This window comes from Salmo salar, unplaced genomic scaffold (assembly GCF_905237065.1).
Source record: "Salmo salar unplaced genomic scaffold, Ssal_v3.1, whole genome shotgun sequence".
In the NCBI taxonomy this organism is placed as follows: Eukaryota; Metazoa; Chordata; class Actinopteri; order Salmoniformes; family Salmonidae; genus Salmo; species Salmo salar.
The window spans coordinates 22,337-47,683 of record NW_025547791.1 but is presented as its reverse complement, the minus strand read 5'-3'; the positions used below and the strand labels follow the sequence as shown (position 1 = coordinate 47,683).

Here is a 25,347-nt window from a genome sequence, read left to right as displayed (position 1 = left end):
AATACTTTCTGAAGGCACATATTCATATATACACTACATTACCAAAAGTATGTGGACACCTGCTCGTTGAACATCTCATTCAAAAATCATGGGAATTCATTTGGAGTTGGTCCCCAATTTGCTGCTATAACGGCCTCCACTCTTCTGGGAAGGCTTTCCACTAGATGTTGGAACATTGCTGCAGGGACTTACAATTCATACCAAAGGTGCTAGATGGGTTGAAGTCAGGGCTCTCTGCAGGCCAGTCAAGTTCTTCCACACCGATTTCCACAAACCATTTCTGTATGGAACTCGCTTTGTGCATGGGGGAATTGTCATGCTGAAACAGGAAAGGGCCTTCCCCAAAGTATTGCCACAAAGTTGGAAGCACATAATCGTCTAGAATGTCATTGTATGCTGTAGCGTTAAGATTTCCCTTCACTGGAATTAAGGGGACCGAACCATGAAAAACAGCCCCAGACCATTTTTTCTCCTCCACCAAACTTTACAGTTGGCACTATGCATTGGGGCAGGTAGCGTTCTCCTGGCATCCACCAGATGGTGAAGCATGATTCATCACTCCAGAGAACCCGTTTCCTCTATTCCAGAGTCCAATGGGGGTGAGCTTTACACACCACTTCACAATAACAGCACTTACAGTTGACCCGGGGCAGCTCTAGCAGGGTAGAAATTTGACGAACTGACTTGTCGGAAAGGTGGCATCCTATGACGGTGCCACGTTAAAAGTCACTGAGCTCTTTCAGTACGGGCCATTCTACTGCCAATGTTTGTCTATGGAGATTGCATGGCTGTGTGCATCGATTTTATACACCTGTCAGCAACGGGTGTGGCTGAAAGAGACAAATCCACTAATTTGAAGGGCTGTCCACATACGTATGGCAATGTAGTTTATATATATCTATCACATAGTGTACATAGTCCTATTTGCAGCTGTCAGGAAGCAGTTTCAGATAGTTTTTGGGGACCAGGCCTCGCCTCCCTCCTGCATCCCCCAGATACCACTCCTCATCTACTGTCACCACCCCTGTTACTACCTCCCCTGCCTGGGGGAGAGAGGAGAGAGACAGCGGAAAAGACAGGGAAAGAGAGAGGGGGGGGGAGAGTAAGGGAGAGAAGGGGGGGAAAGAGAGAGGGAGAGAGTAAGTACTCAAATCATTAGACTTGCTACTTCATTTGTGACAAAATAACAACACACACTCACAAAGTGCTGAGCAAGCCTACCTTCATCTACCTTCACCTACCCTCACCTACCTTCATTTACCTAGACCTACCTTCACCTACCTTCATCTACCTTCACCTACCTAGACCTACCTAGACCTACCTTCACCTACCTTCATCTACCTTCACCTACCATGACCTACCTAGACCTACCTTCATCTACCTTCACCTACCCTCACCTACCTTCATTTACCTAGACCTACCTTCATTTACCTAGACCTACCTTTACCTACCTTCATCTACCTTCACCTACCCTCACCTACCTTCATTTACCTAGACCTACCTTCATCTACCTTCACCTACCCTCACCTACCTTCATTTACCTAGACCTACCTTCACCTACCTTCACCTACCTTCACCTACCTTCACCTACCTTGACCTACCTACACCTACCTTCATCTACCTAGACCTACATTCACCTACCTAGACCTACCTTCACCTACCTAGACCTACCTTCATCTACCTAGACCTACCTTCACCTACCTAGACCTACCTTCACCTACCTAGACCTACCTAGACCTACCTTCACCTACCTAGACCTACCTAGACCTACCTTCACCTACCTAGACCTACCTTCACCTACCTTCACCTACCTTCACCTACCTAGACCTACCTAGACCTACCTAGACCTACCTTCACCTACCTTCACCTACCTAGACCTACCTAGACCTACCTTCACCTACCTTCACCTACCTAGACCTACCTAGACCTACCTTCACCTACCTAGACCTACCTAGACCTACCTTCACCTACCTAGACCTACCTAGACCTACCTTCACCTACCTAGACCTACCTAGACCTACCTTCACCTACCTAGACCTACCTAGACCTACCTTCACCTACCTAGACCTACCTAGACCTAGCTAGACCTACCTTCACCTACCTAGACCTACCTAGACCTACCTTCACCTACCTAGACCTACCTAGACCTACCTAGACCTACCTTCACCTACCTAGACCTACCTAGACCTACCTTCACCTACCTTCACCTACCTTCACCTACCTAGACCTACCTAGACCTACCTAGACCTACCTAGACCTACCTAGACCTACCTTCACCTACCTAGACCTACCTAGACCTACCTAGACCTACCTTCACCTACCTAGACCTACCTAGACCTACCTAGACCTACCTAGACCTACCTAGACCTACCTAGACCTACCTAGACCTACCTAGACCTACCTTCACCTACCTAGACCTACCTAGACCTACCTAGACCTACCTTCACCTACCTAGACCTACCTAGACCTACCTATACCTACCTAGACCTACCTTCACCTACCTAGACCTACCTAGACCTACCTTCACCTACCTAGACCTACCTAGACCTACCTAGACCTACCTAGACCTACCTTCACCTACCTTCAGTGAGAGCTCATCTTCGCTCTCTCCACTGAAATCAAACAGGACCTTGGCCACGCCCCTGGCCACAGGCTGGCCCGTCATTGGCTGAGCTGCAGAGAGGAGCAGAAAATATGGTTAAACTCTTGTGTGCGTCCTGTGCATGTTACCCAGAGATGAAGCCTCCCTTAGGGACTGATCTAGAATCAGCTTCCCCTCCCCCCAAACCTTAACCATTAGTGTGTGGGGGGGGGGGGAGCAAAACTGACCCCAGATCAGCATCTAGGGCAACTTCACCCTACTCTGTGTGTTACCTGTGTTACAGGTGTGTGAAGGTAGTGGGGAACAGTCCCTCCCGTCCGTCCAGTGTTCCTCTGGTCCAGTCTCGTCCACACGCTGTGTTACTCTAATCAACGCCCCCTGCTGGAACCACAGATCCTCTGCAGTCTGACCCGAGAAGTCATGAAGAGCCACAACCCACTGGTCTGGAACGTCTGAGAGAGAACGAACACACACACACACACACACACACACACACACACACACACACACACACACACACACACACACACACACACACACACACACACACACACACACACACACACACACAATCTTCAGCTAACTAAAGGGTGTTCTGTGTGGACAAACATTCCACTCAGACCCTCTGCCGGTGAGAGAGAGGATCCGTTTCACATTTAACCATTAACTCTGCTCCTAATGAACCTGGGTATGTGGTCAACTATCTAATCTCAAAGACTCACAGGACAGAAAGACAAGGATAACCAGCCTCACAGGACATAAAGACAAGGCTATAGGATAACCAGCCTCACAGGACAGAAAGACAAGGATAACCAGCCTCACAGGACAGAAAGACAAGACTATAGGATAACCAGCCTCACACGACAGAAAGACAAGACTAGGATAACCAGCCTCACAGGACAGAAAGACAAGGCTATAGGATAACCAGCCTCACAGGACAGAAAGACAAGGCTATAGGATAACCAGCCTCACAGGACAGAAAGACAAGACTATAGGATAACCAGCCTCACAGGACAGAAAGACAAGGCTATAGGATAACCAGCCTCACAGGACAGAAAGACAAGACTATAGGATAACCAGCCTCACAGGACAGAAAGACAAGGATAACCAGCCTCACAGGACAGAAAGACAAGGATAACCAGCCTCACAGGACAGAAAGACAAGACTATAGGATAACCAGCCTCACAGGACAGAAAGACAAGACTATAGGATAACCAGCCTCACAGGACAGAAAGACAAGGCTATAGGATAACCAGCCTCACAGGACAGAAAGACAAGGATAACCAGCCTCACAGGACAGAAAGACAAGACTATAGGATAACGAGCCTCACAGGACAGAAAGACAAGGCTATAGGATAACCAGCCTCACAGGACAGAAAGACAAGACTATAGGATAACCAGCCTCACAGGACAGAAAGACAAGGCTATAGGATAACCAGCCTCACAGGACAGAAAGACAAGGATAACCAGCCTCACAGGACAGAAAGACAAGACTATAGGATAACCAGCCTCACAGGACAGAAAGACAAGGCTATAGGATAACCAGCCTCACAGTACAGAAAGACAAGGATAACCAGCCTCACAGGACAGAAAGACAAGGCTATAGGATAACCAGCCTCACAGGACAGAAAGACAAGGCTATAGGATAACCAGCCTCACAGGACAGAAAGACAAGGCTATAGGATAACCAGCCTCACAGGACAGAAAGACAAGGATATAGGATAACCAGCCTCACAGGACAGAAAGACAAGACTATAGGATAACCAGCCTCACAGTACAGAAAGACAAGGTTATAGGATAACCAGCCTCACAGGACAGAAAGACAAGGCTATAGGATAACCAGCCTCACAGGATAGAAAGACAAGGCTATAGGATAACCAGCCTCACAGGACAGAAAGACAAGACTATAGGATAACCAGCCTCACAGGACAGAAAGACTAGGATAACCAGCCTCACAGGACAGAAAGACTAGACTATAGGATAACCAGCCTCACAGGACAGAAAGACAAGGCTATAGGATAACCAGTCTCACAGGACAGAAAGACTAGGCTATAGGATAACCAGCCTCACAGGATAGAAAGACAAGACTATAGGATAACCAGCCTCACAGGACAGAAAGACAAGACTATAGGATAACCAGCCTCACAGGACAGAAAGACAAGACTATAGGATAACCAGCCTCACAGGACAGAAAGACAAGACTATAGGATAACCAGCCTCACACGACAGAAAGACAAGACTATAGGATAACCAGCCTCACACGACAGAAAGACAAGGCTATAGGATAACCAGCCTCACAGGACAGAAAGACAAGGCTATAGGATAACCAGCCTCACAGGACAGAAAGACAAGGCTATAGGATAACCAGCCTCACAGGACAGAAAGACAAGGCTATAGGATAACCAGCCTCACAGGACAGAAAGACAAGGATAACCAGCCTCACAGGACAGAAAGACAAGGCTATAGGATAACCAGCCTCACACGACAGAAAGACAAGACTATAGGATAACCAGCCTCACACGACAGAAAGACAAGACTATAGGATAACCAGCCTCACAGGACAGAAAGACTAGGATAACCAGCCTCACAGGACAGAAAGACAAGACTATAGGATAACCAGCCTCACAGTAGAGAAAGACAAGGATAACCAGCCTCACAGGACAGAAAGACAAGGATAACCAGCCTCACAGGACAGAAAGACAAGACTATAGGATAACCAGCCTCACAGGACAGAAAGACAAGACTATAGGATAACCAGCCTCACACGACAGAAAGACAAGACTATAGGATAACCAGCCTCACAGGACAGAAAGACAAGGATAACCAGCCTCACAGGACAGAAAGACAAGGCTATAGGATAACCAGCCTCACAGGACAGAAAGACTAGGATAACCAGCCTCACAGTAGAGAAAGACTAGGATAACCAGCCTCACAGTACAGAAAGACAAGGTTATAGGATAACCAGCCTCACAGTAGAGAAAGACTAGGATAACCAGCCTCACAGGACAGAAAGACAAGACTATAGGATAACCAGCCTCACACGACAGAAAGACAAGACTATAGGATAACCAGCCTCACAGGACAGAAAGACAAGGCTATAGGATAACCAGCCTCACAGGACAGAAAGACAAGGCTATAGGATAACCAGCCTCACAGGACAGAAAGACAAGACTATAGGATAACCAGCCTCACAGGACAGAAAGACAAGGATAACCAGCCTCACAGGACAGAAAGACAAGACTATAGGATAACCAGCCTCACAGGACAGAAAGACAAGGCTATAGGATAACCAGCCTCACAGGACAGAAAGACAAGGATAACCAGCCTCACAGGACAGAAAGACAAGACTATAGGATAACCAGCCTCACAGGACAGAAAGACAAGGATAACCAGCCTCACAGTACAGAAAGACAAGGCTATAGGATAACCAGCCTCACAGGACAGAAAGACAAGGATAACCAGCCTCACAGGGCAGAAAGACAAGACTATAGGATAACCAGCCTCACAGGACAGAAAGACAAGACTATAGGATAACCAGCCTCACAGGACAGAAAGACAAGGCTATAGGATAACCAGCCTCACAGGACAGAAAGACAAGACTATAGGATAACCAGCCTCACAGGACAGAAAGACAAGACTATAGGATCAACACATACAGCCCTCCACTAGAATCCAGTTTGCCAAATCTATGTAGGTCTATTATGTTTGGCTTTGGTCAAGAAGGGTAAAGTCTAATCAAGGTCTGGGTATCGCTCACCTGAGGATTCAGTTGTCACGACAACGGGCTGTAACCCTGCCGACGGGGGCGGTTCCTCCAGGATCTCGGTGAAGGCCAAGGGGAAGATTCCTATTCGCCCGTGGATCTGACCCCGCCCCCACTCCTGATCAATCACCTCCGTCAGAGCGATGACGTCACCCTCGGAGAAGGTCAGCTCGTCTTCCTCCTCACCCTCGTAGTCGAACCGCGCCACACATCTCGGACCGCTACGCACACACACAGAGACGGGATAACAATTCACCACTGTCCTGTCTGTCTTGTCTGTCTGTCTTGTCTGTCTGTCTTGTCTGTCTGTCTTGTCTGTCTGTCTGTGTATCTCACCTGACAGGTGCTGTAACCTGCTGGGTCTTCTCTACACTGGTCTGAGATGGGAGGATGGACTAAAGGAGGAAATGGAGAGATAATGCAAAATAGAAAGATGAAATAAGAAAAAATAAAACAAATATTTTTGCAAGGATATATGTGGCGTATTTTACCGGAGGTTCTGATTGGCTCTTGTATTCAGAGGGAGGCTTCAATTGGCTCTTGTCATCCGATGCGGGATCCGATTGGTTGTGTTGGTCGTCGGGAGGCTGTGATTGGTCAGGCAGAGGGGTGGTGACAGTAATGTGTGACCCTTGAACCCGACCTGACTCCTCCCCCAGGAGACAGTCATCGTGGGCGGAGTCTGTCTTCTCCAACAGAACCAGGACGTCCTGTTTCTGAGACACCCATATAAGGAGTTCATTAAATGGAATAAAGGTAAATGAGCAAGGCTAACATGCTAACACTGATTATACCTACCCAGTCCCTTCAGACATGCTAACACTGATTATACCTACCAGACCCTTCAGACATGCTAACATGCTAACACTGATTATACCTACCCAGACCCTTCAGACATGCTAACATGCTAACACTGATTATACCTACCCAGACCCTTCAGACATGCTAACACTGATTATAACTACCCAGACCCTTCAGACATGCTAACACTGGTTATACCTACCAGACCCTTCAGACATGCTAACATGCTAACACTGATTATACCTACCCAGACCCTTCAGACATGCTAACACTATCTCCAGCCCTTCACTGCTAACACTGATTATACCTACCCAGACCCTTCAGACATGCTAACACTGGTTATACCTACCAAACCCTTCAGACATGCTAACACTGATTATACCTACCCAGACCCTTCAGACATGCTAACACTGATTATACCTACCAGACCCTTCAGACATGCTAACATGCTAACACTGATTATACCTACCCAGACCCTTCAGACATGCTAACACTGATTATAACTACCCAGACCCTTCAGACATGCTAACACTGGTTATACCTACCAGACCCTTCAGACATGCTAACACTGGTTATACCTACCCAGGCCCTTCAGACATGCTAACACTGATTATACCTACCCAGACCCTTCAGACATGCTAACATGCTAACACTGGTTATACCTACCCAGACCCTTCAGACATGCTAACACTGATTATACCTACCCAGACCCTTCAGACATGCTAACACTGATTATACCTACCCAGACCCTTCAGACATGCTAACACTGGTTATACCTACCCAGACATGCTAACACTGATTATACCTACCCAGACCCTTCAGACATGCTAACACTGATTATACCTACCCAGACCCTTCAGACATGCTAACACTGATTATACCTACCCAGACCCTTCAGACATGCTAACACTGATTATACCTACCCAGACCCTTCAGACATGCTAACACTGATTATACCTACCCAGACCCTTCAGACATGCTAACACTGATTATACCTACCCAGACCCTTCAGACATGCTAACATGCTAACACTGATTATACCTACCCAGACCCTTCAGACATGCTAACACTGATTATACCTACCCAGACCCTTCAGACATGCTAACACTGGTTATACCTACCAGACCCTTCAGACATGCTAACACTGGTTATACCTACCCAGGCCCTTCAGACATGCTAACACTGATTATACCTACCCAGACCCTTCAGACATGCTAACATGCTAACACTGGTTATACCTACCCAGACCCTTCAGACATGCTAACACCTGATTATACCTACCCAGACCCTTCAGACATGCTAACACTGATTATACCTACCCAGACCCTTCAGACATGCTAACACTGATTATACCTACCCAGACCCTTCAGACATGCTAACACTGATTATACCTACCCAGACCCTTCAGACATGCTAACATGCTAACACTGATTATACCTACCCAGACCCTTCAGACATGCTAACACTGATTATACCTACCCAGACCCTTCAGACATGCTAACATGCTAACACTGATTATACCTACCCAGACCCTTCAGACATGCTAACACTGATTATACCAGTGTTGTGAATTCTGTAATGAAGGTATTGTTAATAAAATATAAAAAAATGTATCTCGGAAGAAATGGAATAACCTAAGGGGGATCCATAACAAATACTAAACCAAACATTAACCCTTAACTTTACCTTAAAGAGATTCTCTGGTACTTAAAAAATAAAAAAAACTTTGACAGTAGTTCTGAAAGTAAATGAGTGAAAAGTGGTCCCCATAATTGCGTGTTACATCACATATGCACAGACGTGTACCACGTCATTGCTCTCTCACTCTTCTGTGTGTGCGCATCTTGCTAGCTGTCGCTCAAATGGCGAGGGGCTGAAGTTCATTGGCTAGAACGCACATCGCTAGGGGGCTGACCGGAAAATGGCGCAGCTCAGCTTCCAGAAAAAAACGTTGCTTTCAAACTAGGGATTTTGTGGCTAATTGAGGTAAGACAGTAATTCTGCTCATATACTGAACAAAAATATGAATGCAACAATTTCAAAGATTTTACTGAGTTACAATTCATATAAGGAAATGAGTCAATTGAAATAAATTCATTAGGCCCTAATCTATGGATTTTACATGACTGGGAATACAGATATGCATCTGTTGGTCACAGATACCTAAAATAAAAGGTAGGGGTGTGGCTCAGAAACCAGTCAGTATCTGGTGTGACCATTTGCCTCATGCAGCGCTGCACATCTCCTTCACATAGAGTTGATCAGGCTGTTGATTGTGGCCTGTGGAATGTTGTCCCACCTCCTCTTCAATGGCTGTGAGAAGTTGCTGGATATTGGTGGGAACTGGAACAAGCTGTCGTACACGTCAATCCAGAGCATCCCAAACATGCTCAATGGGTGACATGTCTGTATGCAGGCCATTGAAGAACTGGAACATTTTCAGCTTCCAGGAATTGTGTACAGATCCTTGCGACATGGGGCTGTGCATTATCATGCTGAAACATGAGGTGATGGAGGCGGATGAATGGCACAACAATGGGCCTCAGGATCTCATCACGGTATCTCTGTGCATTGTGACTGATAAAATGCAATTGTGTTCATTGTCTGTAGCTTATGCCTGCCCCATACCATAACCACACCATCACCACACCATCACCTGTTCACTACATTGACATCAGCAAACCGCTCGCCCACACACAACGCCATACACGTGGTTTGCGGTTGTGAGGCCGGTTGGACGTACTGCCAAATTCTCTAAAATGACGTTGGAGGTGGCTTATGGTAGAGAAATTAACATTCAATTCTTTGGCAACAGCTCTGGTGGACATTCCTGCAGTCAGCATGCCAATTGCACGCTCCCTCAACTTGAGACATCTGTGGCATTGTGTGTTGTAACAAAACGGAACATTTTAGAGTGGGCTTTTATTGTCCCCAGCACAATGTGCACCTGTGTAATGATTATGTTGTTTAATCAGCTTCTTGATATGCTACACCTGTCAGGTAGATTATATACTGCTCAAAAAAATAAAGGGAACACTTAAACAACACAATGTAACTCCAAGTCAATCACACTTCTGTGAAATCAAACTGTCCACTTAGGAAGCAACACTGATTGACAATACATTTCACATGCTGTTGTGCAAATGGAATAGACAACAGGTGGAAATTATAGGCAATTAGCAAGACACCCCCAATAAAGGAGTGGTTCTGCAGGTGGGGACCACAGACCACTTCTCAGTTCCTATGCTTACTGGCTGATGTTTTTGTCACTTTTGAATGCTGGCGGTGCTTTCACTCTAGTGGTAGCATGAGACGGAGTCTACAACCCACACAAGTGGCTCAGGTAGTGCAGCTCATCCAGGATGGCACATCAATGCGAGCTGTGGCAAGAAGGTTTGCTGTGTCTGTCAGCGTAGTGTCCAGAGCATGGAGGCACTACCAGGAGACAGGCCAGTACATCAGGAGATGTGGAGGAGGCCGTAGGAGGGCAACAACCCAGCAGCAGGACCGCTACCTCCGCCTTTGTGCAAGGAGGAGCAGGAGAAGCACTGCCAGAGCCCTGCAAAATGACCTCCAGCAGGCCACAAATGTGCATGTGTCTACTCAAACGGTCAGAAACAGACTCCATGAGGGTGGTATGAGGGCCCGACGTCCACAGGTGGGGGTTGTGCTTACAGCCCAACACCGTGCAGGACGTTTGGCATTTGCCAGAGAACACCAAGATAGGCGCCCTGTGCTCTTCACAGATGAAAGCAGGTTCACACTGAGCACGTGACAGACGTGACAGAGTCTGGAGACGCCGTGGAGAACGTTCTGCTGCCTGCAACATCCTCCAGCATGACCGGTTTGGCGGTGGGTCAGTCATGGTGTGGGGTGGCATTTCTTTGGGGGGCCGCACAGCCCTCCATGTGCTCGCCAGAGGTAGCCTGACTGCCATTAGGTACCGAGATGAGATCCTCAGACCCCTTGTGAGACCATATGCTGGTGCGGTTGGCCCTGGGTTCCTCCTAATGCAAGACAATGCTAGACCTCATGTGGCTGGAGTGTGTCAGCAGTTCCTGCAAGAGGAAGGCATTGATGCTATGGACTGGCCCGCCCGTTCCCCAGACCTGAATCCAATTGAGCACATCTGGGACATCACGTCTCGCTCCATCCACCAACGCCACGTTGCACCACAGACTGTCCAGGAGTTGGCGGATGGTTTAGTCCAGGTCTGGGAGGAGATCCCTCAGGAGACCATCCGCCACCTCATCAGGAGCATGCCCAGGCGTTGTAGGGAGGTCATACAGGCACGTGGAGGCCACACACACACTACTGAGCCTCATTTTGACTTATTTTAAGGACATTACATCAAAGTTGGATCAGCCTGTAGTGTGGTTTTCCACTTTCATTTTGAGTGTGACTCCAATTCCAGACCTCCATGGGTTGGTAAATTGGATTTCCATTGATTATTTTTGTGTGATTTTGTTGTCAGCACATTCAACTATGTAAAGAAAAAGTATTTAATAAGATTATTTCTTTCATTCAGATCTAGGATGTGTTGTTTAAGTGTTCCCTTTATTTTTTTGAGCAGTATATATCTGTAAGGTATATATTTGACGAACTGACTTAAATTTGACGAACTGACTTGTCGGACAGGTGGCATCCTATGACGGTGCCACGTTGAAAGTCACTGAGACTCTTCAGTACGATCCATTCTACAGCCAATGTTTGTCTATGGAGATTGCATGGCGGTGTGCTCGATTTTATACACCTGTCAGCAACGGGTGTGGCTGAAAGAGCCAAATCCACTAATTTGAAGGGGTGTCCACATACTTATGTATATACAGTACAGTGGGGGTACAGCCAGTAGATGTATGTGTTTACCATGTAGTTCTTGTACAGGGGATGTCCAGGCTTGGGTCGGGGGGTAGAGGGGGCCTCTCTTTGGTGCCCTCTGAACCTGCGGCTGATTGGAGGGGGGTGGGGACAGCCTGTTGATTGGCTGATATGGTAGAGGGGGCAGAGACATCCTGGGGAGGGGATGGCTGATTGGATGATATAGCAGAGGGGGCGGAGATAGCCTGGGGAGGGGTCTGCTGATTAGCTAATGCGGTAGAGGAGGCGGAGATAGCCTGGGGAGGGGTCTGCTGATTAGCTAATGTGGTAGAGGAGGCGGAGATAGCCTGGGGAGGGGTCTGCTGATTAGCTAATGCGGTAGAGGAGGCGGAGATAGCCTGGGGAGGGGTCTGCTGATTAGCTAATGCGGTAGAGGAGGCGGAGATAGCCTGGGGAGGGGTCTGCTGATTAGCTAATGTGGTAGAGGAGGCGGAGATAGCCTGGGGAGGTGGGGGGTCGACCAGGAACAGTCTTTATGGGAGGGGGCGGAGGGGGAGAATCTTAACCCCTCCCTGGGGTCTGAGACACAGAGAGACAGAGAGAGAGAGAGATACAGAGACCGAGAGAGACAGACAGAGAGAGAGACAGACAGAGAGAGAGACAGACAGAGAGAGAGACAGGTTAAAAGTGTGTTTGTGGTCTGGAATACACAAAGAAAGATATTCATAGTTATTATACTATTATATTACTATTTTACATTTCTACTGCTTTGAGAGCAGCTACATGATAACAAGGAGGACTATACAGTCTATCAGGAGTCACTAAACTAACCAAGAGGAGGACTATACAGTCTATCAGGAGTCACTAACCAAGAGGAGGACTATACAGTCTATCAGGAGTCACTAACCAAGAGGAGGACTATACAGTCTATCAGGAGTCACTAAACTAACCAAGAGGAGGACTATACAGTCTATCAGGAGTCACTAACCAAGAGGAGGACTATACAGTCTATCAGGAGTCACTAACCAAAGAGGAGGACTATACAGTCTATCAGGAGTCACTAACCTAAAGAGGAGGACTATACAGTCTATCAGGAGTCACTAACCACAAGAGGAGGACTATACAGTCTATCAGGAGTCACTAACCTAACAAGAGGAGGACTATACAGTCTATCAGGAGTCACTAACCAAGAGGAGGACTATACTGTCTATCAGGAGTCACTAAACTAACCAAGAGGAGGACTATACAGTCTATCAGGAGTCACTAAACTAACCAAGAGGAGGACTATACAGTCTATCAGGAGTCACTAACCAAGAGGAGGACTATACAGTCTATCAGGAGTCACTAAACTAACCAAGAGGAGGACTATACAGTCTATCAGGAGTCACTAACCAAGAGGAGGACTATACAGTCTATCAGGAGTCACTAAACTCCAAAGAGGAGGACTATACAGTCTATCAGGAGTCACTAACCTAACAAGAGGAGGACTATACAGTCTATCAGGAGTCACTAAACCAAGAGGAGGACTATACAGTCTATCAGGAGTCACTAACCTAACCAAGAGGAGGACTATACAGTCTATCAGGAGTCACTAACCAAGAGGAGGACTATACAGTCTATCAGGAGTCACTAATAACCAAGAGGAGGACTATACAGTCTATCAGGAGTCACTAACCAAGAGGAGGACTATACAGTCTATCAGGAGTCACTAACCAAGAGGAGGACTATACAGTCTATCAGGAGTCACTAACCAAGAGGAGGACTATACAGTCTATCAGGAGTCACTAACCAAGAGGAGGGCTATACAGTCTATCAGGAGTCACTAACCAAGAGGAGGACTATACAGTCTATCAGGAGTCACTAACCAAGAGGAGGACTATACAGTCTATCAGGAGTCACTAACCAAGAGGAGGACTATACAGTCTATCAGGAGTCACTAACCAAGAGGAGGACTATACAGTCTATCAGGAGTCACTAACCAAGAGGAGGACTATACAGTCTATCAGGAGTCACTAACCCAAGAGGAGGACTATACAGTCTATCAGGAGTCACTAACCAAGAGGAGGACTATACAGTCTATCAGGAGTCACTAACCAAGAGGAGGACTATACAGTCTATCAGGAGTCACTAAACCAAGAGGAGGACTATACAGTCTATCAGGAGTCACTAACCAAGAGGAGGACTATACAGTCTATCAGGAGTCACTAACCAAGAGGAGGACTATACAGTCTATCAGGAGTCACTAACCAAGAGGAGGACTATACTGTCTATCAGGAGTCACTAACCAAGAGGAGGACTATACAGTCTATCAGGAGTCACTAACCTCCAAGAGGAGGACTATACAGTCTATCAGGAGTCACTAAACACCAAGAGGAGGACTATACAGTCTATCAGGAGTCACTAACCAAGAGGAGGACTATACAGTCTATCAGGAGTCACTAACCTCAAGAGGAGGACTATACAGTCTATCAGGAGTCACTAACCAAGAGGAGGGACTATACAGTCTATCAGGAGTCACTAACTAACCAAGAGGAGGACTATACAGTCTATCAGGGTCACTAACCTAACCAAGAGGAGGACTATACAGTCTATCAGGAGTCACTAACCTAACCAAGAGGAGGACTATACAGTCTATCAGGAGTCACTAAACCCAAGAGGAGGACTATACAGTCTATCAGGAGTCACTAACCAAGAGGAGGACTATACAGTCTATCAGGAGTCACTAACCTAACCAAGAGGAGGACTATACAGTCTATCAGGAGTCACTAAACTAACCAAGAGGAGGACTATACTGTCTATCAGGAGTCACTAACCAAGAGGAGGACTATACAGTCTATCAGGAGTCACTAACCAAGAGGAGGACTATACAGTCTATCAGGAGTCACTAACCAAGAGGAGGACTATACAGTCTATCAGGAGTCACTAAACTAACCAAGAGGAGGACTATACAGTCTATCAGGAGTCACTAACCAAGAGGAGGACTATACAGTCTATCAGGAGTCCAGGACACAGATACAGACTTACCGAGGAGGAAGAGGAGGTTCAGACTCTGTGGAGACCGGTGGGGTTTTCCTTTGGACTGGAGCTGGGGGTACGGCTGGGGGAGTAGACCGCACTGGAGCTGGGGGTAAGGCTGGGGAGTAGACCGCACTGGGGCTGGGTTTGGGGCTAGGGGACTAGACCCCACTGGGGCTGGGACTGGGGGACTAGACCCCACTGGGGCTGGTGGAATAAGCCCCACTGGGGCTGGGGGACTAGACCCCACTGGGGCTGGGTTTGGGGCTGGGGGACTAGACCCCACTGGGGCTGGGTTTGGGGCTGGGGGACTAGACCCCACTAGGGCTGGGTTTGGGGTTGGAGATGGGGCTAAGGTTGGGGGGAGTATCCTGGACTGGAGCTGGGATTAAAGTCTGGATGGAGGGTTTGGATGCCAGAGAAGGTCTCCTGTTCTCTGGTAGGGCTGTCCCAGACACAGGAAAGAGAGAGGAGGAGGAGGAGATAGGAAGAGGAGAGAGGAGGAGAGGGTTCAAAAATTATTTTAGTACATGCAATTACAGTCACAGTTTATAGTCATGTAAAGTTATGTGCATAATCACAGGAAGCTGTTGAGGGGAGGAGAGAGGAGGGGAGGAGAGATGAGGAGGAAAGATGAGGAGGAGGAGGAGAGATGAGGAGGAGGCTGTTGAGGGGAGAGATGAGGAGGAGGCTGTTGAGGGGAGGAGAGAGGAGAGATGAGGAGGAGGCTGTTGAGGGGAGGAGAGAGGAGGAGGAGAGATGAGGAGGAGGCTGTTGAGGGGAGGAGAGATGAGGAGGAGGCTGTTGAGGGGAGGAGAGATGAGGAGGAGGCTGTTGAGGGGAGGAGAGAGGAGAGATGAGGAGGAGGCTGTTGAGGGGAGGAGAGAGGAGGAGGAGAGATGAGGAGGAGGCTGTTGAGGGGAGGAGAGATGAGGAGGAGGCAGTTGAGGCGAGGAGGGGAGGAGGGGAGGCTGTTGAGGGGAGGAGAGAGGAGGAGGGGAGGAGGCAGTTGAGGGGAGGAGGGGAGGAGAGAGGAGGGGAGGAGGGGGAGGAGAGAGGAGGGGAGGAGAGGAGAGGGGAGGGGAGGAGAGAGGAGGGGAGGAGAGGAGGAGAGACGAGGAGGAGGCAGTTGAGGGGAGGAGAGAGGAGGGGAGGAGAGGGGAGGACGGCTCATAAAAGAACGGAGCAAATGGAATGGTATCAAATACACAGAAATGATATCCAGTGTCTTCTGAAAGTATTCACAACCCTTGACTTATTCCACATTTTGTTGCAGCCTGAATGCCCCTTGACTTATTCCACATTTTGTGGTGTTGCAGCCTGAATGCCCCTTGACTTATTCCACATTTTGTTGTGTTACAGCCTGAATTCTAAATTATTTACATATTTTTATTTAACCTTTATTTAACCTTTATTTAACCAGGCAAGTCAGTTAAGAACAAATTTCTTATTTACAATGACGCCTACCAAAAAGGTTAAAGACCACCTGTGGGGGACGGGGGGTTGGCATAAAAAATAAATACAAAATAAATAACATATAAATATTGGACAAAACACGCATCAGGACAAGAGAGACAACACAACACAACACTGCATAAAGAGAGGCTTAAGACAACAACATAGCAAGGCAACAGAACATGACTACAACATGGTAGTAGCACAAAACATGGTAGCAGCACAAAACATGGTAGGAGCACAAAACATGGTACAAACATTACTGGGCGCAGAGGGCAAGAAGGTAGAGACAAAATTGATAAAATATTATTTTTTCTCACCCATCTACACACAACAATATCCCATAATGACAACGTGAAAACAAGTTTAAGATACATTTTTTTGCAAAATTATTGAAAATGAAATGCATAAATATCAAATTTAAATAAGTATTCACACCCGAGTCACTGCATGTAATAATCACCTTTGGCAGCGATTACAGTCTTTCTGGGTAAGTCTTTAAAGAACTTTGCACACCTGGATTGTACAATATTTGCCCATTATTCTTTTAAAAATTCTTCAAACTCTGTCAAGTTGGTTGTTGATCATTGCTCGACAGCCATTTTCAAATCTTGCCATAGATTTTTAAGCCGATTTAAGTCAAAACTGTAACTTGGCCACTCAGGAACATTCAAGGTCGTCTTGGTAAGAAACTCCAGTGTATATTTGACCTTGTGTTTTAGGTTATTGTCCTGCTGAAAGGTGAATTTCAAATCAAATTTAAAATATTTGTTTCATGCTCCGAATACAACCTTACTGTGAAAAGCACTTAACAATGCAGCTCAAGAAATAGAGTTAAGAACATATTTGAAATAAACTAAAGTAAAAAAACGAAAATAAAAAGTAACACAAAATAACAATAAAGAGCTCAGTTGGTAGAGCATGGTGTGTGCAACGCCAGGGTTGTGGGTTCGATTCCCACGGGGGGGTCAGCACAAAAAAAAATGTATGCATTCACTACTGTAAGTCGCTCTGGATAAGAGTGTCTGCTAAATGACTAAAATGTAAAATGTAAAGTGCAGGGGTACAGGTTAGTGGAGGTAATTTGTAAATGTTGGTAGGGGTAAAGTGACTATGCAAATACCCCTACCTGCAAATAAAGTAGTCAATGTAAATAGTCCAGGTGGCCATTTGATTAATTGTTCAGCAGTCTTATGGCTTGGGGATAGAAGCTGTTAAGGAGACTTTTGGACCTGGACTTGGAGCTCTGGTACTCGTCTCCCAGTGTCTGTTGGAAAGCAGACTGAACCAGGTTGTCCACTAGGATTTGTATACTTTATTTTTTATTATTTATTTCTTTTGTATTATTTTTATAATTGAATATCCGAAACATACAACATACTTGCAGTGAAGCTGCTCAACAACTACATCATCCCAGTCGTCCAACAGATTCCCATTCAGAGCGACAAACAGAAGCATCCAGGGTCAATTACCTGCTCAAGGGCACGTTGGCCGATCTCCTGTCATTCAAATGTACTTTTTATGTTTTGTTTTGACTTTATTTTTTACTTTTATCTTTGACCATCATTCTCTCTCTCACACAGCAACTCCACTCGTCTCCAATTCCACATGCCAACCCTCAGCCCATCCCATGTATCTCTGCTGGCCACCCACTTCGGGTTTCCACGCAACACATATCTTTCAACTATGCTGTGATGTTTAACGTACAATATCAATCTATGTAATCGAATAGAATCCACATATTGCGAGTTGAAGATAAATACTTTTACTAAGAGAATTAGTATATTAGTAATTGACTGACCCGGTCTCTCCAGATCTCCCAACATTACTATTTCTAGGGTCAATTTTAGATGTTATGCATTTAGATGTTATGCAATGTTATGCATTTTCAGCCATTCCTGAACCTGGGACCAGAAACAGGCTACCTGAGGGCAATACCAAAACAAATGGTCTATCGATTCTGTATCCTCACAACAAAATCTGCAGAGCTTCGATGATTTTATGACCCAAATATTCAACATTTTGTTGCTGGCAAGAATTCTATATAATAATTTTAGCTGAAAAGCACGAAGTCTTGAATCTTGTGTTGTTTTATAGATCAACTCATACACCCTGTACCATGGAATCGGTACATCAAAAATCTCTTCCCAACTATTTTGCAATCTGTATGGCACAGTTGTCAACATCCTGGTCCTCAAATGAAACTGGTATACTTTCCTATTTATGCTATTTTTATTCCTCCGCAAGTTTTGATCCTTTATGTTGGGCAGACAGACCAGTTCCCTACCTCCTCCCGCTGCCACTTGCCTCCTCCATTTTTGGGGTAATGCTGTAATCAATTGGTTGTACTCTTGGATTGAGCAGACCTTTCCTTACAATTCTGATAACTCCATGAAGGCCATAATTCTACCATTCCAATTTACAATATCATTTATGAACAAAATACCCTGTTCAAACATATTTCCCATAAATACAGGTATTTTATCAACCAGCACATTTGACTTCAGCCATAATATGTGTTGTAATATTTGTTTTATCTTTTCAGGGGGGTGACATAGAAATTGTAGCCAGCTCTGCAATGCTTGTTTGAAAAAGAGAGATACTTTGAAAAAAGTATCATTTTCAATTAATCAATTAAAATGAGACATGGCAATCTGCACAAAGGCAAAATGGCCATTTTTAAACAATGGATGAGCTTTTCTTAGTAATCTACTTGAGAACCATTTAGGGTTCAAGTAAAACCTTTGAATGAGTGAAGCTTTTAGAGAGAGTGCTTTATTTTATCTTTTATGTTGAATAATCTCAACCCACCCAAATCATATTCATTATATAGATAGGCATGCTTTATTTTGTCTGGTTTAGCATCCCAGATAAAGCGAAATATTTTTTGCTCATATGATTTGACAAACGTATAAGGAGTAGGCAGCGCCATAAGTAAGTGAGTAAACTGAGATATGACTAAGGAGTTAATCAGGGCAATTTTTTCCATAAATAGACGTATTTACCTCTCCATGGTTGCAGGATCTTGTCTATTTTTACAAGTTTTCTATTGAAATTCATTGTGTAGAGCTTATTTATATCTTTTGTGATATGAATATCGAGTATGTCTACTTCACCATCAGCCCATTTTATAGATAAACTGCAGGGTAATGTAAAAGTTGTATTTTTTAAAAGATCCAATACGTAATATTGTACACTTATCATAATTAGTTTTAGTCCAGAGAGTACAGAAAAGTTATCTAGATCTTCAATGAGACATTGCAGGGATCTAGCTTGCGGACTTAATATAAAACTTGAGTCATCGGCATACATGGACACCTTTGTTTTTAAGCCTTGGATTTCTAATCCTCTAATGTTGTTATTGGATCTGATTTTAATAGCTAGCATTTCAATGGCCATAACGAATAGATATGGTGACAGCGGACACCCTTGTTTAACTCCTCTTGACAATTCAAAACTCTCTGAGAAGTAGCCGTTATTTACTATTTTACACCTGGGGTTGCTATACATTATTTTTTACCCATTTTATAAGAGAATTGCCAAAATTGGAAAAAATCCAGGCATTTCTAAATAAAATCCAGTTTTACTTTATCAAATGCCTTTTCAAAATCCGCTATAAATACCATTCCTGGCTTATTATACGTTTCATGATGTTCTATTATGTCTAGTAGTTGTCGTATATAATCTCCAATGTATCGTCCATGTAAAAAACCTGTCTGATCAGGATGAACAATACCTGGTAAAACCCTTTTAATTCTTAGTGCTATGCATTTTGCTAGTATTTTTGCATCACAACATTGAAGTGTAAGGGGCCTCCAGTTTTTTAGTCAGACTGGGTCTTTATATTTGCCATCTGGGTAGTGTTTTAATAATAGAAAAATCAGACCTTCCTGCAGAATACCTGACAAACTACCATTTCTATAGGAGTAGTTAAAACAATCTAACAATGGAGCTTTTAGTATATCAAGAAATACCTGATATACCTCTACCGGTATGCCATCAAGCCCTGGGGTTTTTCCAGACTGAAAGGATTTAATAGTCTCAAAAAGTTATTCCTCTGTAATTTGGCCTTCGCACTGATCTTTCTGTACATTTGTTAATATTCCATTTGTTATATTATTTGGAAAGAATTCCTTACTATAATCTTCATTCAGTGGGAAAGGATGAGACGGAAAAGTGAACATCTGCCTAAAATAATTAGCTTCCTCTATTAATAATTTGGAGAATCATAGACGACTCCGTCTTCAGTAACGAGCGAAAGAGATAAGAAAGTACTCAAGACGACTAGCTTGATTAACTTCTATGGGCTAGGTGGGACAGTGAAATATCAGGGCGGCAAATTCAAAAACAACAAAATGTCATAATTCAGCTTTCTCAAACATACAACTATTTTACACCATTTTAAATATACACTTCTCCTTGATGTAACCACATTGTCCGATTTCAAAAAGGCTTTACAGCGAAAGCAAAACATTAGATTATGTTAGGAGAGTACATAGACAAAAATAATCACACAGCCATTTTCCAAGCAAGGACATGTGTCAATAAAACCCAAACACAGCTAAATGAAGCACTAACCTTTGACGATCTTCATCAGATGACACTCCTAGGACATTATGTAACACAATACATGTATGTTTTGTTCGATAAAGTTCATATTTATATCCAAAAACAGCATTTTACATTGGCGCGTGATGTTCAGAAAATGTATTCCCACCAAAACGTCCGGTGAATGTGCACATCAATTTTACAAAAATACTCATCATAAACGTTGACAAATATATAACAATTATTTTAAGAATTATATATAGACTACCCCTGGATGCAACCGCTCTGTCAGATTTTAAAATAGCTTTACGGAGAAAGCACATTTTCCAATATTCTGAGTACATAGCTCAGCCATCACGGTGAGCTATCCAGACACCCGCCAAGTTCGGGGCAACCTAAACTCAGAATTAGTATTAGAAATATTCTCTTACCTTTGCTGATCTTCGTCAGAATGCACTCACAGGACTGCTACTTCCACAAGAAATGTTGTTTTTGTTCAAAATAATCCATATTTATGTACAAATACCTCCGTTTTGTTTGTGCGTACAGATCACTTATCCAAAGGCATAACGCGCGAGTGCGGAACGAGAGACGAAAAGTCAAAATGTCCCATTACCGTACTTAGAAGCATGTCAAACGCTGTTTAAAATCAATCTTTATGCTATTTTTAACGTAAAATTGCGATAATATTCCAACCGGACAATAGCATATTCATTCAAGAAGAAAAAGAAGGAACGGCGTGCTCGTGTGACCGCGCATATCCAATCCCTTTGTTGCCAGGCAGACCACTCAGTAACTGAGCTCCTATTATCTGCCCAGTGACAGGAAAATGCTCAAACCACTTTCTGAAGGCTTTAGACAGCCAATGGAAGCCTTAGGAAGTGCAACATCCCCCACAGACACTGTAGCTTCGATAGAGAATCAAAAGAACAACTACAATTCTCAGACTTTCCACTTCCTGCTTGGAATTTTCTCAGGTTTTTGCCTGCCATGTGTTCTGTTATACTCACAGACACCATTCAAACAGTTTTAGAAACGTCTGAGTGTTTTCTATCCAAATCCACTAATAATATGCATATTCTAGTTTCTGGGCCAGAGTAGCAACCTGTTTAAATTGGGTATGTTTTTCATCCGGCCGTGAAAATACTGCCCCCTAGCCCAGACAGGTTAAGTCTCCTCCATGTATATTTCACTAGGTATTCCGTTTCTTTTTATACCAAAAACTCCTTGCCTTGTTAAATAAAGGTTAAGTATATATATATTTTTAAATGTTTCAAAAACTTCTCAGTTAGCGGGCTATCACACTTCTCAGTTAGCGGGCTATCACACTTCTCAGTTAGCGGGCTATCACACTTCTCAGTTAGCGGGCTTTCACACTTCTCAAAACACATCATAGGTAGCTTAGTGCTCACTTACCACTTGCTCGACCGGATGACGTCATGGCAGTGGGCTTCTGAGCAACACTTGGTCTAGTGTTGGTGCTGTGGAGGTCTACGGAGGGTTTAGTCCTGGGTGCTACTGGAGGTCTGGGAGGAGGACAGGGATTTGGGGGGGTCCCCTCTGTCTGCCCCGCCTGGCGGTCTGGTCTTTGGGGTTCAGAGTGGGGCTTTCTAGGGAGCAGGGGTCGGGGTGCAGGGATTGGGACAATAGGGTTAAGGGCAGGGACAGGAACAAGGACAGGGGTACTTAAGGTGGTCTTAATAGGTTTGGGAGACGGGTCACTGGGTTTGGGAGACGGGTCACTGGGTTTGGGAGACGGGTCACTGGGTTTGGGAGACGGGTCACTGGGTTTGGGAGACGGGTCACTGGGTTTGGGCTGTGCGGTGGTTGTATCAGCAGTCAAGTTCACGGCGATCGCCACCGAGCCTCCTCCTTGCCAGACTCCTTTGCAGGCGGTCTTGGTTGCGAGGGAGGGTTTAGGGGCGATGGGAGGGGCCGGTTTGGACGGGGCCTGGACTCGGTGACGGGGTTCAGGTCTCCCCCGCCCTAGCAACGCGCCGTTGTCTGCATGGCTACCGTGGTCCTCTGCCTGTTGCTGCTGCTCGAAGGCTTGTATCCTGGCTCTCAGAGTACTCATATCTTCCTCTTCTTCTTCTCCCGAAGTCGCTCTCGCTGTTGTCGTTGCTATGGTGATCAGGTAAGCCCCAATCGTCAGAGCTAAAGGCGTCCAGGAGCTCCTGAAGGTACTTCCCCTCCTGATAACTCACTTCCTGGTTCTCTGTGACCTCACTTTCTGTCTGTCCCAGCCTCACCAGGGTCTGAACCTTGACCTCTCGCCTGATTGGTCGAAGGCTATTCTTCGTGCGAGGGTGTGGCCTGGGCCGGTTATGAAGCAGAGGAGGGGAGGAGGGAGTTGTCAAGGCAACAGTGGAATGAGGGGGTGGGACCGAGGAGGACTGCACCCATTGGTCGGTCTGGCTGCCAGAGGCAAAGGTCAGAGGTGAGAAAGGATCAGAGGTCAAGAGGTCACTGTGAAACGCTGCTGGTCTGGTGTCCTCGGTGTGTCTGCTGGTCGGAGTGTGTGTGTGTAGTGCCGGACGGTCTTCTAGGAAAAGGAGAGGGTCGACAGTAGCAGTAGCAGTTCCCACCGTGTCATCAACGCGCGACGGCGTGTCATCAGGTTTGGATATAAAGGGAAAGAAGGTCTGGGAGGTTTTGGAGCTCTGGTGGCTACAAACAAACACCAATTCACACATTGAAGCAACAAGCACCAGTAGAAGTAGGATGAATTTGACCTAATGTCAGATTTTGGACCCCAAAACAGCCTCTAAACACTGAACTAATCTAGAACTACACATCCCAAAACAGCCGCTCAACACTGAACTAATCTAAAACTACACATCCCAAAACAGCCTCTCAAACACTGAACTAATCTAATCTAAAACTAATCTAAAACTACACATCCCAAAACAGCCGCTCAAACATTGAACTAATCTAATCTAAAACTAATCTAAAACTACACATCCCAAAACAGCCTCTCAACACTGAACTAATCTAAAACTACACATCCCAAAACAGCCGCTCAAACATTGAACTAATCTAATCTAAAACGAATCTAAAACTACACATCCCAAAACAGCCTCTCAACACTGAACTAATCTAAAACTACACATCCCAAAACAGCCTCTCAACACTGAACTATTCTAGAACTACACATCCCAAAACAGCCGCTCAACACTGAACTAATCTAAAACTACACATCCCAAAACAGCCGCTCAAACATTGAACTAATCTAATCTAAAACGAATCTAAAACTACACATCCCAAAACAGCCGCTCAACACTGAACTAATCTAAAACTACACATCCCAAAACAGCCGCTCAACACTGAACTAATCTAAAACTACACATCCCAAAACAGCCGCTCAACACTGAACTATTCTAGAACTACACATCCCAAAACAGCCGCTCAACACTGAACTAATCTAGAACTACACATCCCAAAACAGCCGCTCAACTAACATCCCAAAACAGCCACTCAACACTGAACTATTCTAGAACTACACATCCCAAAACAGCCTCTCAACACTGAACTATTCTAGAACTACACATCCCAAAACAGAAATCTAAGAACTGATTAATAGACTGTGTGCTGTCAACCTCTCCCTCTCTTACCCACTGAGCCTCTCTGGACTGGGGCGTGACTGCGAGTTGGAACTGAGGATTTTGGTCCGGTGTCAGTCTGCGTGGCGATGGTAGTCGTGGAGACGGAGCATAAGGGTGAGGAGAAGGAAGAGGAGGAGAGAGGCAACACTTGATCCTGTTCCTGTCTCTTCTCTCTAATCACCTCATCATAGGAGGGGGGGAGGCTGGGAGGTGGAGGGGAGGGAGGAAGAGCCAGGGAGGAAAACAAAATTGTCAACAAAACTATTCATGACTCACATCACGAAAGAGCACAGATTACTGCAAGTCATCCGATCGACCCCAGAGAGTGATAAACACAGGGGACATATTTACAGAGGAATTATAAAACCATGACAGGTCTTTACTAGGGTTGGGCTATGTCAACCTTCGTCTATCGTGATTATCATAAAACACTGTCATATACGAAGGTTTTTCTCCCTATTGGCCAATCCCCCCCAACACCCCAACAAAAAGTGAAATTAAAAAAAATGAAACGATACTTTTGTCCCACATCATGACATCACAATGTGATGTGATTATAATAGACCCAGGCTGTAGTCACATAATAATATGAAATTCCCCTCGACAACAAATTGACGGAAAACCAACATTCAGGATTAGTTACCTGTATAGTAGGAGGTATACTACTGCCCCAGATCATAGTGGTGGGAGGAGGGTTAGTTACCTGTATAGTAGGAGGTATACTACTGCCCCAGATCATA

The 25,347-nt window shown here is 45.2% G+C and overlaps 2 protein-coding genes across 2 annotated transcripts; both read right to left on the bottom strand.

Annotated features, from left to right (window-relative positions):
• Nucleotides 1–671: 671 nt before the first annotated feature.
• On the bottom strand, nucleotides 672–12,113 carry LOC123732443 (SH3 domain-containing protein 19-like). The gene is made up of 7 exons (XM_045711579.1): nucleotides 12,033–12,113; nucleotides 6,857–7,081; nucleotides 6,702–6,760; nucleotides 6,360–6,586; nucleotides 2,875–3,054; nucleotides 2,582–2,673; nucleotides 672–1,043 (listed from the first exon to the last, which is right to left on the bottom strand). The coding sequence occupies exons 1-7, from the start codon at nucleotides 12,033–12,035 to the stop codon at nucleotides 921–923; spliced, it is 909 nt and encodes a 302-aa protein (XP_045567535.1). The 5' UTR covers nucleotides 12,036–12,113; the 3' UTR covers nucleotides 672–920.
• Nucleotides 12,114–12,516: 403 nt separating this feature from the next.
• Nucleotides 12,517–24,800, bottom strand: LOC123732441 (extensin-like). Its single transcript, XM_045711578.1, has 4 exons — nucleotides 24,617–24,800; nucleotides 22,419–23,672; nucleotides 15,009–15,444; nucleotides 12,517–12,563 (listed from the first exon to the last, which is right to left on the bottom strand). Exons 2-3 carry the CDS (start codon nucleotides 23,077–23,079, stop codon nucleotides 15,311–15,313), a joined length of 795 nt encoding a protein of 264 aa, XP_045567534.1. The 5' UTR covers nucleotides 23,080–23,672; nucleotides 24,617–24,800; the 3' UTR covers nucleotides 12,517–12,563; nucleotides 15,009–15,310.
• Between the last annotated feature and the right edge of the window lie 547 nt (nucleotides 24,801–25,347).